General features: G+C 36.9%; 1 protein-coding gene and 1 long non-coding RNA gene across 5 annotated transcripts; one reads left to right on the plus strand and one right to left on the minus strand.

Moving 5' to 3' along the window:
• Window positions 1–911: 911 nt before the first annotated feature.
• On the minus strand, window positions 912–11,950 carry LOC134200594 (uncharacterized). Its single transcript, XR_009975582.1, has 2 exons — window positions 11,919–11,950; window positions 912–3,916 (listed from the first exon to the last, which is right to left on the minus strand). It is a non-coding gene; the product is annotated as an uncharacterized LOC134200594 (long non-coding RNA).
• LOC110385085 (uncharacterized) lies at window positions 3,452–16,961 on the plus strand. 4 transcript variants are annotated; one of them, XR_009975581.1, is made up of 6 exons: window positions 3,453–3,594; window positions 4,956–5,153; window positions 5,649–5,828; window positions 14,547–14,702; window positions 15,293–15,439; window positions 16,347–16,961. XR_009975581.1 is itself a non-coding variant. In XM_062673771.1 (4 exons), exons 1-4 carry the CDS (start codon window positions 13,008–13,010, stop codon window positions 16,512–16,514), a joined length of 498 nt encoding a protein of 165 aa, XP_062529755.1. In that variant the 5' UTR covers window positions 12,973–13,007; the 3' UTR covers window positions 16,515–16,961. The 4 variants fall into 4 exon arrangements, 2 of the variants coding, with proteins under 2 accessions (XP_062529755.1, XP_021203275.1); XR_002430433.3 differs by lacking the exon at window positions 4,956–5,153 and having other exon boundaries at window positions 3,452–3,594; XM_062673771.1 differs by lacking the exons at window positions 3,453–3,594; window positions 4,956–5,153; window positions 5,649–5,828 and adding an exon at window positions 12,973–13,034.
• Window positions 16,962–18,666: the final 1,705 nt, after the last annotated feature.

Below are 18,666 nucleotides of genomic sequence, written 5' to 3' on the forward strand. Positions count from 1 at the left end.
TCCCGCAAGGGTTATTACCCCCGCTCTGTTTATTTCTTCCACGAAGCATCTTCATCCATCTTCATAATAATATACAAAAAACAAAAATGGTGCACGTCCAAATTGGTGCACGTAAAAGAAGTCAAACTTCTTTTGCAGTGCGTAGTATTGTGGTTTTCTTCATTTTTCATCCTTAAATAAAATTTCTCTTATGCTGTGTTTAATTGAAACGACCAAGCTCGCTTTGTCCTTTCCCTCTCTTCGCGATCGAGTAGTTCGCGAGACGCTCTGTCTATTTTCTCACTCTCATTCTTCCTAAATTGTATATTTTCCATCTCTAGTCGTAACGAATATGTCGCGTGTTAAATTTCACTCTCAACGCACCTAAAGAAGTTTCACTTCAAAAAAGTAGATCGCCACGTTTTTAGTGGCCAAAACATAGTCAACGGGAGCTTTATGACGGGCGATGTAATCTGTGTAGTTCACCATAACTGTACGGTCCGTTACTGCTTTACACCTAACTACGATACACTTCATTAATTGGCTGATGAATGACGTGTGCGTGAGAGGTTGCATGACGTCGAATTACTTTAATTATAATATAATATGATGCTCCTAAAAAGACCTTGTGTTAAGGATATGTGGCTGTAGTGCCTTCAAACACGGACCAAGACGCACCAAGGACAATACATACGGGTGATAAGATAGTACTTTGAGAAACACGGGTAAGTAATACCACCACAACTCTGCCGAGAACCAGCTGTGCGTTCCACTGTAAAGAGATTAAGAGCGGTGTTAAAAACATGTATGCAATTCACACGTGGTAGAAGTGAAACCTTTAAAAATTGTGGCTTCAAGATAGATGCGACGAATGTAAAATTTCGGGAAGAGGATAATTGTAGGTTTTAATAATGATCATAGTGATACAAAGCTTGATAATTATTTTACATTTTATTCGTATATATTCAAAATGTATTAGGTAAGAAACAGAGCACAAAGAGAACCACGAATATAAAAAACACTGTATAATACTAACTATCTCATTTTCTTCCACGTTAAACCTAGTGAATTTATGTGTCTGTCTCTTTTTATTGTCGCTTTTTCGTTTCATCGACTTTCGAATCACAGCGACGCTAAAGAAGTTTTCGCTTAAAAAAAAATTTGAATCTTCGAACTCGTATCTCCAGATGAGTGGCACGATTCATTTTGCAATGTCTATGGCCTATGGTATCCACTTAACACCACTGAGCCGTGAACCTATCCACGGAGCTATTTGCCGACATTAAACAAACTAAGGAAGGCTTTATATTTCCTACAAGAGTTGTAGTCAGGTGCAGCACCGGTCACCGTCCTCGTCGAACCCGTCGCTTGCGACGAAGGGCTCGACGAGCAAACTAACCCATAGACACAGCCCACTGAGTTTCTCGCCAGATCTTCTCAGTGGGTCGCGTTTCCGATCCGGTGGTAGATTCTGCGGAGCACTGCTCTTGCTAGGGTCAGTGTTAGTAACTCTCCGGTTTGAGCCCCGTGAGCTCACCTACAAACGTTAGGGGGAAGCTGAAATAGCCTCTTGAGGCTATCAGCATAGGTAGGAAAAAGATTGCTGATGAAAAAATTTGTATTGCAGCGTGGACTATATGGCTTGTCTTCTGATCACACGTTGTTGTAACTTAAACCTCATGTGTCATTGTGCTTACTGTGATATCTCCTTCTATGATATCATCCAACCAATGCACTCTAAAGCATCCTGAGTTATCGATTTTATTAATCGATTTTATGACAAAACAAATAAATCAGTTACAAAGAATAAAAGTCAAAAATGTCAGATAACACTCACAAGTTATTATTACATTTGGAGGATTAAGATAAAACCGTTCTTAGATACAAATATAATTTGAAACTCGAAAACTTACTTTAATAAAATGCTCTTATGAACTCTGACTTTGGATACTTATGTTTCTTGATGCAGAAATAATACAAGAAAGTAAGTTAAAAAGTATAATTGAAATATTTCTTTAACGAAGTTGGCAAAGAAACAAAAGTTTTCAAATCTTTTTGCCTTTTTTCGTTGAGTTATAATACTTTACGAATGATTCCGTACATTTTGCGACTGTGAAATGAGATTATTCATCGAATTACATTTTAAAATACTTTAGAAGCGATTCAATGATTTGAATGAAACAGCAATTTGATTGATAAAGTTTGCAAGTTTTTATGTTGATAAATTTGATTGTCGTGGTCCTTAATTCCGGGGGGCATGTGGCCTGGTGCACTAATATCGAGCTGTGGAGGCTCAGACAGATATATTCAGAAAAATATCTGCCACTATACAGGCCAGTATGCAGCCTCCATTTAACTACTAAATATTTACTAAACCGGGATGGTTATTTTTTTCTGGTGGTAGAACCTCTTATGAGTCCGCGCGGGTAGGTACCACCACCCTGCCTATTTCTGCCGTGAAGCAGTAATGCGTTTTGGTTTGAAGGGTGGGGCAGCCGTTGTAACTGTACTGAGACTTTAGAACTTATATCTCAAGGTGGGTGGCGCATTTACGTCGTAGATATCTATGTACTCCAGTAACCACTTAACACCAGGTGGGCTGTCAGCTCGTCCATCAATATAAGCAATAAAAAAAAAGACATAAACAAAACCGTTTACGGAAATGAACAACATTCTCCCGAAAAATTCTAAAGTTCAGAAATCCATTTTTAGTTATATTAGAAAAGTTCCACGTTCGGGTCACGTCCGAAAGTTTTCGGTTGAGTTCGACGAATAACTGATATATTTCTGGATATTTTAAGCAAGATTCATACCCTATAAGCAGTGGACATAGGACTTTACATACGTGGGCTCTACAAAACTTTCTGTGCTTAGTAATGCGAGTTTTTTAACGTTCTCGATAGCGTAAAAGTTAACTCAAATTTGTATGCAGTTGGAACAGCGCCCCTAACGGCAAACGTTAAAAAACTCGCACTAAACACACTGTATTATGTACAACTAGGCATTACCGTTCTGCATGTTTGGTATTTGAAACAATGTGAATGTGTCGTACCTATAACGAACTGGCAAGGTCGTCACCTGAGTTAGATATTTTTACTTGTAGGTTGGTTACGTTTAGAAAAATGTTCAAGGGCATCCTCCACTTTATTAATAGGTAGGTTAATGTAATTGTTTAATGTATTATATTGTGAATAATTTTTTTTCCTTACATTATTCGTTAGATTAGTTTTTGTTATTGTGTTGTTTTGTCATAATTGTAAGGAACATTGTTATACAAATTCAGCACTATATGTCTTGTTTTGTCGTGCGCAAATAACTTATGTTGCAAGCCAGATTTTGTTTCTTTTTATTTGTGTTTTTTATGTATCTTTAGCTTGTGATGTGTATTGTGAGCCTAATAAAATAAATAAAATAAAATAAAAATGCATTCAGGCTTGAAGGGTGAGACAGTCCTTGCAACACAATCGAAGCATTGACCTCCTATCTGAAGCTATAAGGCAGATTTAATGACGCATATTTGCACCTAGTCAATACTTCTTCTTCTCCATCGCTCCCTCATTACTGAGGATCGTGACTCCGTTTCAGCTTGTCGACTGCCAGCCTCCATCGGTTCCGGTAAGTTGCTTAGTGTAGTGCAGCGCTATGTGGTCCGCTGGTTTTCTCGGAGATCTGGTCGGACCAACGTTTGGGGCTCCGGCTTCTACGACGTTTTCCTTCGAGTTTTCCAGTGACCATCAGACGTTCCAAGTTATCTACACCTCTGCGGGCAACGTTGCCAAAGTAGTGCATTATGCGTTGGAGACAGGTGGTAAACAGGCGTTGAGCGTTCTCCATTTTAAACTGTTGCAGGGCCGAAAAAGGCCTCGAACAGACATCTATGAATTTTAATAGACGTCCGCATTCTAAATCGCGCGATTCGCCTGAACCGCCTCGCCACCTGTAAACAAAATTCACACCTGAAAAATCCCTCGGAAAAATGTAATTTAACATCTTCAGCGGCTCCGGGCCTCGAGGGGCGTATTAAAAAAACTTCGCGCCCGACCCCGGGACATTAATTAAACCAAACGAGCCTAATTTCGGGTTACGCCTTTCATGCTAATTGAAATAAATGAAAAGTTTAAATCAGTTTACTGCAGAGGACGAATGTCTTTGGTCTGCTATTTAAAACCGTAAAACGCACAAGTGTTTTCTTGGATTTTCTCGAGACGCGGACGTGATGAAACTTCTCTTTTAAATTTCATTACGGCTTTGTTCTTCTATTTACGTTTGAATACGTCTCGATGGTTGAGTTGGTGACTACTCTTCCACGCGCCGAGTTTCATTCTCCGCCAAAGTCAGTACTTTTTTTTTTTATTTTTTTTTATTGCCTAGATTTGTGGACGAGCTCACAGCCCACCTGGTGTCAAGTGGTTACTGGAACCCATAGACATCTACAACGTAAATGCGCCACACACCTTGAGATAGAAGTTCTAAGGTCTCAGTATAGTTACAGCGGCTGCCCCATCCTTCAAACCGAAACGCATTACTGCTTCACGGCAGAAATAGGCGGGGCGGTGGTACCTACCCGTGCGGACTCACAAGAGGTCCTACCACCAGTAATTACGCAAATTATAATTTTGCGGGTTTGATTTTTATTACACGATGTTATTCCTTCACCGTGGAAGTCAATCGTGAACAATTATGAAGTACGTATTTCATTAGAAAAATTGGTACCCGCCTGCGGGATTCGAACACCGTTGCATCGCTACGAATGCACCGGACGTCTTATCCCTTAGGCCACGACGACTTCAACTACTTGTATATTGATGAAATATATACGGTTTTTGGAACGAAGTTCCCTATGGGACGATGCGGAGGGGTACCCTAACCGGAAAAAAACGTCCGTAACGTAAGATTTTTATTAGTAATGCACACAGTGTACGACTTAACTTTGTAATAACGTACAAAAAATAATTTTTTTTTTTATTATATACTAGCGACCCGCCCTCGCTTCGCTTCGGAAACATTAAAACACAAATGAAACCAAAAAAAAAATATTTAAAAAAAGTAGCCTATGTTCATCAGGGACAATGTCGGCTTCTAATGGCAAAAGAATTTTTCAAATCGGTCCAGTAGTTTCGGAGCCTATTCGAAACAAACAAACAAACAAATCTTTCCTCTTTATAATATTATTAGTAAGTATAGATTTCTTATAAATCATTGTAAATAAAATAAAGTTTATAACTTTGTAAAGTAGTTTTTTATTTTATTTTTATCAATAAAAAAATCTGCGAGTCTAGTTGTAGTGTTGACCGCAGGAACCCTCCTCGGGCTCGGACTCCGCGCAGAGATCAGACGTCGGTTGAGAAAGTGCAAGGGGCGTTGTTTAGGGAGTAGGAACCTAAAAATATCCTTGGGACCGCGATCTCCTCCCAACATCTGCGAACCGTAAAGTCCAACATACCCCGCGCGCCCCCTAGGTCATTTCATATGAGGTTCGCCCCCCTGCCCGAAAAGAAACAGTAGGTAAATGTACCGCGTGTCTCTTATTCAGGTGGTCCACAGACTTAAGATAGAATAGATTTTTATTTAATTGAGACTTTGATCTTAAATCTAAACGTAGGAGATGGAATTCACTTTTGTAGTGTCGCTGTGGTCCGATAACCTAATAAGTATATTTGTTCTTTAAGAATGCAGCAGAAACTTCAAATCTAAAACTAAAAGAAAACTAAAAGTATCGGCGCGTGTTCAATCTCGAACCTGAGACATCCTAAGATAAAAGCCACAAAATACTGAGCCACAGACGCAATTATACCCAGAACACTCCAGACACTTAATCAAGTTAACAGTGTTTAGTGCTTCAAGTTATTGTAAGTATTTAATTAACATTCTATGGAGACATTAATGAACGCCCTAGACATTCTAGAAGTTTCTATTGTATCTGTAACCGTCAGCGGACGCATAGTCAAGCTTATTCTTTATCAAAATACCAAGATTCCTAGATAGCTTGATAAAGTTTGTCATGTGCTTGAAACTATCTTCATTTAAAACTTTAGAAGAACCGTTAGAAGTGTTAATTGTTGTTATAGATTCTGATTTTTTACCGCTTACGTTTTTTCCCAACCACAAGCGTAGATCAACAAAAGTACTGAGAGTCAAAATGGTAATTCGTGTCACATATCGTATGGCTTTAAGCATAATTCTAGTAGATGGTTATCTAAAAGGAAAATTTCAAACCTAGTCTTTATCGTTATGTACATTTGCATGCATTATCATCTAATTCGTATCATTATGTCCAAAATTTCGAGGTCCATCAGAATGTTAGTTTAAAATAAATAATAGTTTAAAAAAACTAATAAAATACGCTTTTATAGAAACTCCAACTAAAAATGCATTGTATCTTGGATGCATGCTGGGTGTATCAGTAGTTATAAATATTTTATGAACAGATATGAGTAGAAGGGTTATTTTGATATTATCCTGAAAAGCACCCCACGCTTTTTTACAATAAAATCATTTTTTCTTACACTATTTTTAATTCAAAGCTATTAAAATTTATTTCCTATTTTTTAGTTGGATTTTCTAAAAAAGCGATTTTGGTAAGCGTTTTTTTAAACTATTATTTATTTTTAATTTTTTAGTTGAATTTCTATTTTTTCAATATATTTTTTTTCAATATTGAATTGTCATCTGTCCTTAATAAGTATACCAAATTTCGAGTTAATCCGACGTTTTGAGGGGGGTCAAAATCAGGTTTTCGATTTTGACCCCCCTCAAAACGTCGGATTAACTCGAAATTTGGTATACTTATTAAGGACGAAAACAAAATGATTTCGTTACAAACATACATACATACGTCTGAAGCTAATAAAATCGTATTAATGAATATCAAAATGACACTTGTGTAAGAATGTGAGTTACTATGTAAGTGTAGTAAAGTGGGTGCGACTTCACTACGCCCGCAACTTGAAATCGACAGTCAAACGATTCAGCGGACATTGCCTCTTTATGGCACATTAGCGACAAAAGAAGGACTATTATGCCGCCTGGATCCGCTTAACGACTGCCATAGTTCACGCGGAATCTTTGGATTAGGCCGCTATTTGTAACAGTCAAGAACTGTCGCTCTTACCCTATTTACCAGGGCGGACTAAAGAATCGGCATGTTAACATTTTCATTCATATTCATTAAGTTTGTTCAACTGTGTTCATTACGTAGAAACAAAGCTTTACCCTAATACCAAATGCAAGACATCCTTATGCGATGACGGGAATAGAAAAGAAGGTGAATTTAGAACTGCATGAAGTACGTATTTTGTACATTGGATTAAATTAGTTCTAAATACCACGATCCACCTGCTGTTTAGCGATTACTGTAGCCCATAGACATCAACAAAAAATCTTGGAACACACCATGAGAAATTAAATGGAAGTCCCTATAGTAATAATAGAAAACGAATATTAAGATAAATGTTTCTTGATCAATAACCGGACCCGCTATTATCCTATGGGCTGAAAATAGTGGGAATATGTATAATAGATATAGTTTTGATAAGCCGTACATTTTGCTAAGAGGCTACCTATATAGAAAGGTGACATCTGCTCAGGTGATATGATGTGTACGAACCAATCTAAACTTCTCAAAAATGTAATTGAATTTTAAGCGTTAATATTAATGTAATTTAAATCTTTATTTTAAATAATATATTAAGCAATACTATACAGTTTTATAAAGTCCAATTTACATAGTTACACCCCACTTTACCTCATACGGGTGCAACCGAAAATTCACATAAGTGGTTTTCAATGTAGCTATTTTCGTCTTAAGATAGAATCCCGATATTTCCGACCGCTAGCTCACCTCAAACGTTCTCGAGAGACGTGGTCGAGCATTACTAGTTAAAACCAATCAATAGATTGCCCAATTCATTCAATTTACGTATTTATTACTCGTAAGACGTTCTAGTAAATGAGCAGATGCATCATTCTGTTTATATCCACCGCGATGCAGTCTTCCAAGTTTAAAGATTCTATTATACATTACAAATCACACTTCGATCTCATGTCTTAGAATTAATTGATTTCAACGGTCGTGTTGTGTGGTCTATGGGCTCCACTAACTGCTTAACATCAATTGAGCTTCTCTGCCCGTATAGTGCAACAAAGAGTCACATTTTAGCAGTAGGTATCAGCTTGGCCGTGCCCCTGACGTTGCTAACATTTATGAGCGGCGGTGACCATCCACCATCAGATGGGCCGTATGCTCGTCAACAATGTCATCATTCTGTAGTAATATCTCAAATATAACATAATATCCTCAAAGTTTTTAGAGTAAGACTTTATTGATGTGATTACCATACTGCCAGACGATGTTACTAAAATACTATTAGGCGGATAATTCTCTAAAAAAATTACTTAGTATCTTTGCCTAGGTTATTTTTTTATCTCATCATCAGCATAGTTGATTATTAGTGATGAGGCATATTACAATCCTGCACGTGTGAGTTGTAGCATGATTACTTCGTTTTTCCGTTTTGACACAAAAGAATGGCAAACATGTGAATTATGAAACACATACATATGTAATTTTTTTATAGCTTAGATCGGTCGACTAGCTCACGGCCTATCTGATGTTAAGTGATTACCGGAGCCCATAGACATCTACAACGTAAATGCCGTCACCCACCTTAAGCCATGAGTTCTAAGGTCTAACTTTCAACTACGGCTGCCCCGACCTTCGAACTGAAACGCATTACTGCTTCACGGCAGAAATAGGCAGGGTGGTAGTACCTACCCTTGCAGACTCCCAAGACGTTCTACCACCAGTAAGTCTATAACGTATTTATGTTATGTTTAATCAATACCGTTACGACGCTAAGTAAACTACATACAATGTAATGTAGTCGCATGTTTCACTTCAACTATAAACTTGAATTGAAATAGCTAGCATAAAAGTGTGTGTTAGAACTCAGTCGCTCTGTTCAGAATTCCATTTAATTTATGAGGTAACACGATCAGCCTCGCTCAATGGACGAACATGTTTGACCCACGTCAAATGCAGGCAGTTACCGAACACTCATTGTATCCAACAAACATTTTCATTCGATATGCTTAGTTATTTCATCTATGCAATCACGAATAAGTGATCTAAAAGTGTTACTAGACGTATGACACATTGCGAGACTAAGGGATATGCAATTTGCATTCGCAAAGAAAATCAGTGATTCAAAATTGTCTATACTACTTGCAAGCTTTAAAAAAAAGTGGTAAATAAAATAAGCTGTTAGTGTTAATGTGTTAACCGCGAAATAATTACATTAATAAAATAATAGCCAGCGGGTCTATGATACATTCATCCTTTATACCTTAGAGCTGGTAGCATTTATGTTCTTTGTAAACACTTTGTAAACAACTTCTTTTTTTTCTGGGCTGAACCTCCTACGAGGACCCCCACGATTAGGGTGCGTGTGGGACTGAACGGTCCACAACTGTTGGAAGCGGACCGTGGGCCCAAGGGATGAAAGGGCGAAGATCGGACGTCAAGGAGTCGTTTGGTGGGTAGAGCCCTAAAAATATCTTTGGGCCCGCATTCTGGTCCCTACAGACCGTTAAGTCCCACATACCCCGAGCATCTTCTAGACGCAAATACCTTGTAGGGACCACAAATGTCCCCATAGCAACTAATAAAATTATATGCATGTGTTAGCGGTAATTATATTGCAATGATGCTACGCCAGTCTCGTGATTGTCGGGCTGTCGATAGCACGTTAGGTTGTAATCCCAATATACGTTAGTCACTTAACTGAACACGTGTCTTATTAATCTTTGTCCGATATAGAGACTCAACAACCTTGTATGAGGCCCAGGTCGCGGTCAGAAAAAAAAAGGGCACACGTTGAAAATAAAGCAGGAGAGACTATGCAATAATTACAGATTGATATCCTAGAAACAGTAAATACAGCAGAGGAAAATAACGAAGGAGATGGAAAGGCGATTTAAAACTCACAGTGAACCTTAATCTTAATCTGAAGTAAGCTGTCTCGTGATAGAGACCGAGGGACTAAGTTAAAGGGAATCTATACAACGGGTGATACTGAATATAGTATATTACTATATATACTATTAATGGAGCAGACTAAAAACCACTTCAGAATACAAAGCCATTATATTTTTTTATTATAGGAATTATTTCTACGAAAACTGTCGTAAAATATTTATTTGCCAATAAAATCTAGTGAGTCCAACAATACTGGTACTCGGAATCGCTTTCGGCATGTCGCACTATCACGATAGCTATTACGGGCTTCAATTGATTTTTATTTGATTTACAAAAATATGAAAAGAATTTTAAGAATGATTTACTATTAGAAGGAAACCAATCCAATGTCGAAACAGAATGTAATACTTGGAACAATTTTGTTTAACAAAAGAACGTTTTCAAAAAAAAGTTAACAATTTTCGATCAAACTGAGCAATAGTCTCTTACCACTAGGAGTAAAATGGCGTTCGTAATGCGACTGCTTCTTCAAAAACGGGTTGAAATACTTCTATTTCACTACTAAATCATAATCTACATGCCGCTGAGAAAGACTGATGAGTGTTTGAGGCACAGAAACCATAAAACATAATATATATTTTATATATTTATTAATAAAAAGCATTACAATTTTCAAAGTTTCATAAAATTTCAAATCAAATAGGAGAACTCTAATCTATCTATCATTAATTTTGATAATACATAAACACAACGAAACTCAGCAGAATCATTATACAAAAGATTTAGATAATTCCGTTAACAATTACGTAATTACTATAATGTTCCGTCAATGATTTACCAGAATTAAATGCCTCTCCTACAATATTAATATATGGTTCGTGTGCACAAACGTTTTTAAATTTAATCTCAAATCTAATCTGTAGTATCTCAAAATAATATGGCCTAATCAGCAAACTTAATGATATATATAACTACGGTTGCTTAGCATGAAGGGACGGGAAAAATAGTCTAGGAAATAGCCAACCGGAATCTTGCTTATTTCTGTCGGTACACAGCTGAAGCTGTTTGATATGCGGACACAGTCGGAGCGGACTAACGTTGCCGGCGGAGTCCCTGAAAAGCCTGAGGCTTTTAACGACATTCGTATAAAAGTATTATTATTATGTTACTCCTGTACATTAATTGACGACCATGCGGCTCACCTGGTGTTAAGATGTTATTATACCGGAACTTATAAGGTGTATATATAGCACCAGCTACTTTGAGATGTGAGGTTCAAGTCTCCAATATTCTATCCAAAGTTTGAAACGAGGATTAGTATCTATCAGTTGACATAAGTACGCATCTATTCCGATCAGAGTTAGGTTTAGATTAATTAAATGACAAGAAAAAACACGCAAGACGAAACATAAGTTGTGCGAACTCTGTGTGTCGTCAATGCATAAAAATGTGTGTGTATCAATCAGCTGACATCACGTGAATAATTTTAAATCGGAGTACCCACATGATGCCGGATTAGGCCGGCCGCAAAACTTCCGAAATCAATCCGAAGTGTTTGATTGGATGGGATAATTATATACAATCATTTTTACATTACTTAAATTTTAACAATAAAATTTACTCTATCGTGAATTGAACTTCCTTTACGGACATAAATCTTTGTGATATAAAAGTAATTCAAGTTATCACTTAGTTAGTCAACCTAAAATATACTTATTATACTGAAATTAGTGTAAACACCCAATTCTTATGGCTCCGGTAACCACTTAATACCTGTTAAAATAGGTATAGCGTACCTATGAGCTGGCAGTTTGTTCAAGTTTGTTCGGGAACGTGCGAGTGTACAGACCGTTACAAGAAAACTAACACGCTATAATATTTAATGACAATTTATTTATAAACCAATGCGAAAATGCTTTACATTTATTATGATTATCAATATAATTAGAAAAAACTCACACACCGAGCCACAAAACCACAGCGAAGGAAGTGACAGAAAGAATTGACAGCCAGTGACAGCTATTCTCAATAAATTTAACATTATGTAAGGCTCATGCCTTTTAGCTCATACAGCCAATTTATACTTATAATGGAATGAATAGAGTAAATAATATTTCTAACAATACCAACTGGGCTGTGAGATCAAACACACACCAAAGCTAAAAAAAAATTCTCATGTTTTGGTATGAGGCCAGCCTTATTTTTTACTACGAATACTACTTGTGTAAATCATTATTCAAGGGTTGGCAGAAAATTAGTTTTTTTCGTTATGTTCAAGTATTCTTTATCCCGAAACTGTTTACTTGCGAAATATTATTTTTTCGTCAAATCGATTATACTAATAGAAAACTATCTACAATATTCAGCTTGATATACCCTTTGTGGGTCACCTTATTGTCCTCCTTATTGGATGTCACCTTATTGACTCTGTATATTCATATGTAGATTATGATAATAATATCAGTGTTAAATTCAATCTTGGCCTGAATATAAGATTTAATTTACGACATATTAACTCACCGACGGAATGTTTGGATCAACTGTCACAGATTATGCATTTAAATTTAATTTTCTCACAAGTTCAGTAAATGGACTTTAATAAATTATTGCTCGTTATTTATAGCCTTTATCGGTGATCGTTTTTCTGATGATGTTATACATTAAGGCATCAACAACAAAAAACCCACTGATGCGATGCGCAGATAATGAAAGCCTTAATATAGGCTTCTTCCATCGACCTCACTGTAATTTTCATAGATTGATTATAAAATTATGTCTTTGAAGTTATTACTAATGGTCCCCAGTAGTCGAAATTCGACTATAATTAATTATTGAAATAATTTCAATTAATTAATTATAAGTTTGAACATTATTTGGGTTCTATTGTCAAAGGCTATTATTATAGTTCTATAATCCCAAATTTTTCCAAGACTACACTATACTCGTGGACAAATAATATTAAAGATAAGCAATATTAGCCTACTCTCAATTTGACCACAGACTGTAGCAATAACAAAGTTTGAGAATAAACAATGAGTACGTATTATATATTATGTGTGAGTGTATCAAATACATGATGGTGTGTGTAATGTTTTTTTTATTATTGATTTAAGGTATTATTAATTCATAATTTAAAAAAATATATTAGCATTCTGTGCTCCTTCTCTATATTCTCTATAAGTGTGGGAAATTTCATATTCCTGCGTCCTCCGTAAAAAGGGATACAAAGTTTTTGTTTCACGTACTAATATATAATATAGTAATAATTCAGTAGGAAGTAAACGTCGAAATGATGCCAAACAAATATGTGAGCGCAGTTTCCTGCTCTAAGTCGGCCATTTAAGCCTTTTTTTATCGGGCAAGGGTCAACCCCCACACGTGGAGTCCGCGTCTAGGGAGGTGCGGGGTATGTGGCGACCATTTAAACCTGCCATGTGGTAATAACCGGAAACGACATAGATTAATTTACTGTGGTTTGTGTAACCATACGATTAAACGCTCATTGTCAACTGATACCGAATGACCGCCAAAACGTTTTAGAAGGTGACCGACTCCCAGAGATAATGTATCGTCTCCTCTGCGCACTTTATTTTGTTTCAACCGCTTCTTTTGTGAGTACATAATTTCTATATCAAAAACATACAGTGAGACATTTTGTGAAAATCACTTTAGATAATTAATGTCTTAGTTAAAATATTATAAATATATGAATATAAATATTTACTAACAATCACGCCACATTAACTACTCCCGTACTAAGTTCATAAAGAACTTGTATTACAGGTACCAGATGACGGAAATAAATGTAATATTTTTATTATACACATACATATATTTAATATACATCCATAACCCTGGAAAAGACATTTCTATATTTATCATACTTCTTCCCTTACTACTATATCCCTACTACTATATCTTCCCTTGGCGGGATTCGAACCCGCGACCGCCTTGTGTAGTGACCATGTCACTTACCACTACACCAGACGGCCGTTACGATTATTATCAATTTAGTGCGTACTACAGACATATGATACTGTAGGAATAACGACAGAGGCAAAATCTTCCATCAAGGGAATGATACTGCATATGATGTTTGGAACTTGAATATATATAAGCTTCTCTTGAATATGTCATAAGCGAGTTTTAGGCATTTGTCAAATATCTTGTGTAATTAGATGATGGCTACCGCCACAATTGCGTGATTACTGGTGGTAGGACCTCTTCTGAGTCCGCGCGGGTGGGTACCACCGCCCTGCCTATTTCTGCCGTGAAGCAGTAATGCGTTTCGGTTTGAAGGGTGGGTAGCCGATGTAACTATACTTGAGACCTTAGTACTTATATCTCAAGGTGGGTGGCGCATTTACGTTGTGGATGTCTATGGGCTCTAGTAACCACTTAACACCAGTTAGGCTGGAAGCTTGTTCATCCATCTAAGCAATAAAAAAAAGAAACAATACAAAGACCGTATGTGGAATAGAAATTTACTTCAAACTACATACTTTATCCCGCCTGCTTTGACTTTAATTATAATAACAAATATACAGTAATTAAATTAAAAGGCTTTTTCGTTCAATTATTTTTCTTTCAGGCATTGGAAGTTATTCCGGAAAGACCAGAAATTATATACACTAATGAAAATTATGTCAAAAATGTGAAGGCTTCTGTGAGGAGACCATCTAGAAACTCAAAATACGTATTGAACATTGATTTGGTAACTTTACAACAGTGGAACAAAAATGTTACTGTAAGAACTTTAATTTGTCTTCTAACTTTTTATCTAGAAATAGTGTGTTGAAAATTAACCATATCTGAAAAACAAAAAAAAAGTAGGACAAAGTCAGAAAACAATTATTTAAAAATATATGCTTTAGTTGTCAATCAGAAGGTACTGGCCATGAAATTCTTTGCTCAGCTGGCTTCATAAGCAGTAATGTTTAATACATAGTGGACTCTAAGGACTACGCAATGTTTTTTTTTTTAAATTGCCTTTGTAGGCAGACGAGCATACGGCCCACCTGATAGTGAGTAGTTACCGTCGCCCATGGACTTCAACAATGCCAGGGACAGAGCCAAGCCGCTGCCTACCGCTTAATACTCTCCACAAGCCTTGCACTTGCCTTGCCTGTGCACCATCACTTAATATCAGAGCCGTCAGCTTCAGAAATTTCGCTGTCAGGTCATAAATCACTAGCTCATAATCCTACAAATTCTAAAACCTACTTAATCCAGCGAAAATATACTGTTAATCAGCTAGAGATCTTCAGTGTATTCCAGGAGCTTACTGATGAGTTCCGCAGATTCACAAAAACTACCAAGGGATAATTATTTTTACAGTTTCACTTTAATATATACGAGAACTTGCACAACGAGTACAAAATTAGCTTCGTAAATATCCCAGATATGAATTTCTGTGAGGTAATAAAATTTCAATTATTCCAAAAAACCTTAGAGAACACAATGGTGAAGTGTCCTCTGCCTGCGGTGAGTACACGATTAATCCTTACATATGTGTATAACTATAATAAAAAACTGTTAAACATTCACTGGGAGTGCTCGCCTCACAAAGCAGTAATTAAGAAATCGTTGTCATAATTAAATGATGTAATTAAAACATACGCTTCAAGTTAAAGATTTTTTTTTTATTTGATTAAAGTCGACCTATTGCTGGTAGGAGGAGTATACCCACACCGATGGACGTCACCGTCTTGTCTAGTTCTGTTCTGTTCGGTTAGAAGGGTGAGAGTGGCACAGCCGTTACACAATAGGATCTGGCTTTGACCTCGTTTCTCCAAGTAGGTCTCGGCGTGCACTATAAGCTAAGTGTCTATGTGCCCACGTAATCATTAAGCCCAAATTAAACAGTGAAATAAAAATGTATTTCCTATTCGTACCGGAAGACGTAGCGTAGGTAGGCCTCCCACAAGATGAACCGATAACCTATTGAGGTTCGTGGGGATCCGCTGGATGCAGTCAGCACAGGATCGGTCTTTGTGGCGAGGCTTGGGAGAGGCCTATGTCCAGCAGTGGACGTCTGTGGGCTGATAGAATAGAAAAAAAAATCACTTAGCTATGACTTCGTTCCCCATGGTCGAAAACAAAAATAAAATAATTGAACTTACAGTTTCCACATTTTATAGTCCGAATGTAGGATAAGCAACTGTTTTCATAAATACACCCAGAATCCGAAAACGAAACAGCGAATAGATATTGATTTCGGTCGGGAATCGAAACCTGACGTCGTGGTTCACTAGCCAAAATTACTATCCACTGGAACAACTAGAGGCTCAATAAAGTATTTGCGTAGTGTCAAAAGATCTACAAAAACAAATTTGACCGTATCCTAACCGGCCCGACGATGAAAATAACAATACTCTCTTTTCATTCACAGGGACACATTCATGTACCAAATCTAACTCTAGCAATACCTGATTTCCCATACACGTGGCCATTTGAGAAATGCAAAGCTCGACTTACGGTTAAAGCACCTAAAGGTATCATTATGGTCATTGGTGACCTGTACCATTCTTTGAAGCAAACTACCAAAAAGAAGCCATAATGTAATACATAGAATCAAATATGTATTACCAGCAAACCACTTACGTACCGAACATTGAAAGTGCTTTATATCGCAAAACAAATGTATCTTGTTTGCACATAATACGAACTGGGACACTAATTTCTTTTATTTTTATGTTTCATTTTAAGTGCCCGTGGTCTCGAGCGATGCGACCAGTTCGGGGCTTGTCAATAGTTTTTTAAACAAACTACGCTCCTGTAAAGTGTAATAAACCAACACCGCAACTTATCAATCCTTTATTTAAACACCATACAAATATCTAAATTAATGCACCAAATTTAATGTAACGTTGGAACAGTTTTATGTGTTCCAGAAAACGCGATAAAAGCAAGGACGCTTCATGACAGGTGATTATTTGACGGTTGACGTTAAGCTCCATTTTGGCGCATTCATTATATATAAATAAATAAAATAAAAATATAAAAACCTTTTATTTCGTACAAGTGAATAAATAAGTGATATAAAAATAAATAAATAATATATCTGTTGAATAATGTTAGGTATTATTTCCCACTTGCAAGAACCCCTCCTCAGGTAAAGGCCTCCTCTAAGGATAGCCAATCTTCTCTGGATTGCGCAATTTTAACCCAGTTTGTAGTTGCTACTTTCTTTATCCTAACCCTTGCTCACAAACAAATTATACGATGACAGAATAGCATTTGTGTCGGTTGTAAAAATCCGAAAGATCTGTATCCAAGCTTGGCTAGATGGGATGGGCATGTGAAAGGGCGACGTTGGGTTGCTTAACAGCTTTTTTGCCCATAGCACATTCGGGCTTCTTTTTTTTTCGGGCCGGGGGCCGAACCTCCTACGAGGCCAACTCTGCCAACTTGCAGTGGTGATCCACCAGTTCAACATTTCACCAAGAAAAGAACTCATTCGGTATCATCTGTCACTAATTTAAACTAACAACTTTGATTATGACCATCTCTTAGACAATCTTATTGCGTGAAAATATTCAAAGGTCTACTCTGAAATACGATCAAAATTCAAAATTGCATTCCATACTACGAACGAATGAAAGATCATTAAATCGTATTGCCATAAACAGTTCTGGCCAGTCTCGCAGCCTCTCCATACATACCATCGACATGAATTCATGCGGAAACTAATTTCGGAATTTCATTCGCTTTAATGAGATCATTGTTCCAATAATGTTAGATTAGGCTCGATACAACCAGCGTGTTGTATCTAGTTTTACAAACTGGGGTTCTGGATAAAATAATAAATAATTTTTAACAAAATAGGTGTATATTAATCATGATCAAAGTTTAAAGGTCAAAAACTAGACTTATACGCTCAATAATAACCATAATATCGTACTACGAGTAATATCTCTACTACACCATCTTTAACATACTACTTCGTCTCGGATCGCTTTACGGTTCAAATCGTATAGTTAGTTTGTTCCGATTGGTCGGATTTTATCCCACTACCTAAGGACAACGGAATCTAATCGAGCGCACCCCAGACCTGCCGAATCTACTCGACTAGCCAAGAAAACATCTTAATGAATTACAGAAAAATGTATTATATTCACAGTCGAAATAAATAAATTAACCAAAAGAAAACGCATCAATTCCCAAAAGACAGTGCATTAATTAAATATAATTATTATATAATTATAGTTAACATAAATTTATTAACAACGCAATAAACGACTAGAAATTTTGCATCAAGTGTTCTATTAACATTATACTTTAACATCGATCTCTAGAGTTAAACTTTCCCTGAGCTTTTCTGTTGTTCGAGAAAATTAAAGCCTCCAGAAAGCCTTTCTGGCTTCTACCAGGGTAGGTGGGCGTATATGGGCTCAACAAAGAGAACTGAGAAAGCTCAACAATAACTCAAAAATCCCCTAGACTACTTCGCGAATGCATCTACTATATGATCAGAATCGGGACAAGCTGAGAAGATTTGATGAGAAGCACAGTATGCTAATGTTATATACTATGTACGATGTGGAGCGCTTCGACGGGTACGGTTACATATGCAACGATTGTTGCTGGTTTTTAAACTGCAAAAGTCCAGCAATAAAAACGGTAGATCAGGTGTGTCCATCAGGACATGTACTTTTTCCTATCTATTAACCCTAACGGGCTACGTTCGAACGGGTAGGTAAGCTTACGGG

The sequence above is a fragment of the Bombyx mori genome, chromosome 18 (assembly GCF_030269925.1).
Source record: "Bombyx mori chromosome 18, ASM3026992v2".
Taxonomy (NCBI): Eukaryota; Metazoa; Arthropoda; class Insecta; order Lepidoptera; family Bombycidae; genus Bombyx; species Bombyx mori.

Coding starts and splice junctions, on each gene's coding strand:
- LOC110385085 (XM_021347600.3), top strand. CDS start 13,519: ATGTATCGTCTCCTCTGCGCACTTTATTTTGTTTCAACCGCTTCTTTT. Junction 14,703..15,292: donor AGTGGAACAAAAATGTTACT/GTAAGAACTTTA, acceptor TTATTTTTACAG/TTTCACTTTAATATATACGA. Junction 15,440..16,346: donor TGAAGTGTCCTCTGCCTGCG/GTGAGTACACGA, acceptor TTTCATTCACAG/GGACACATTCATGTACCAAA.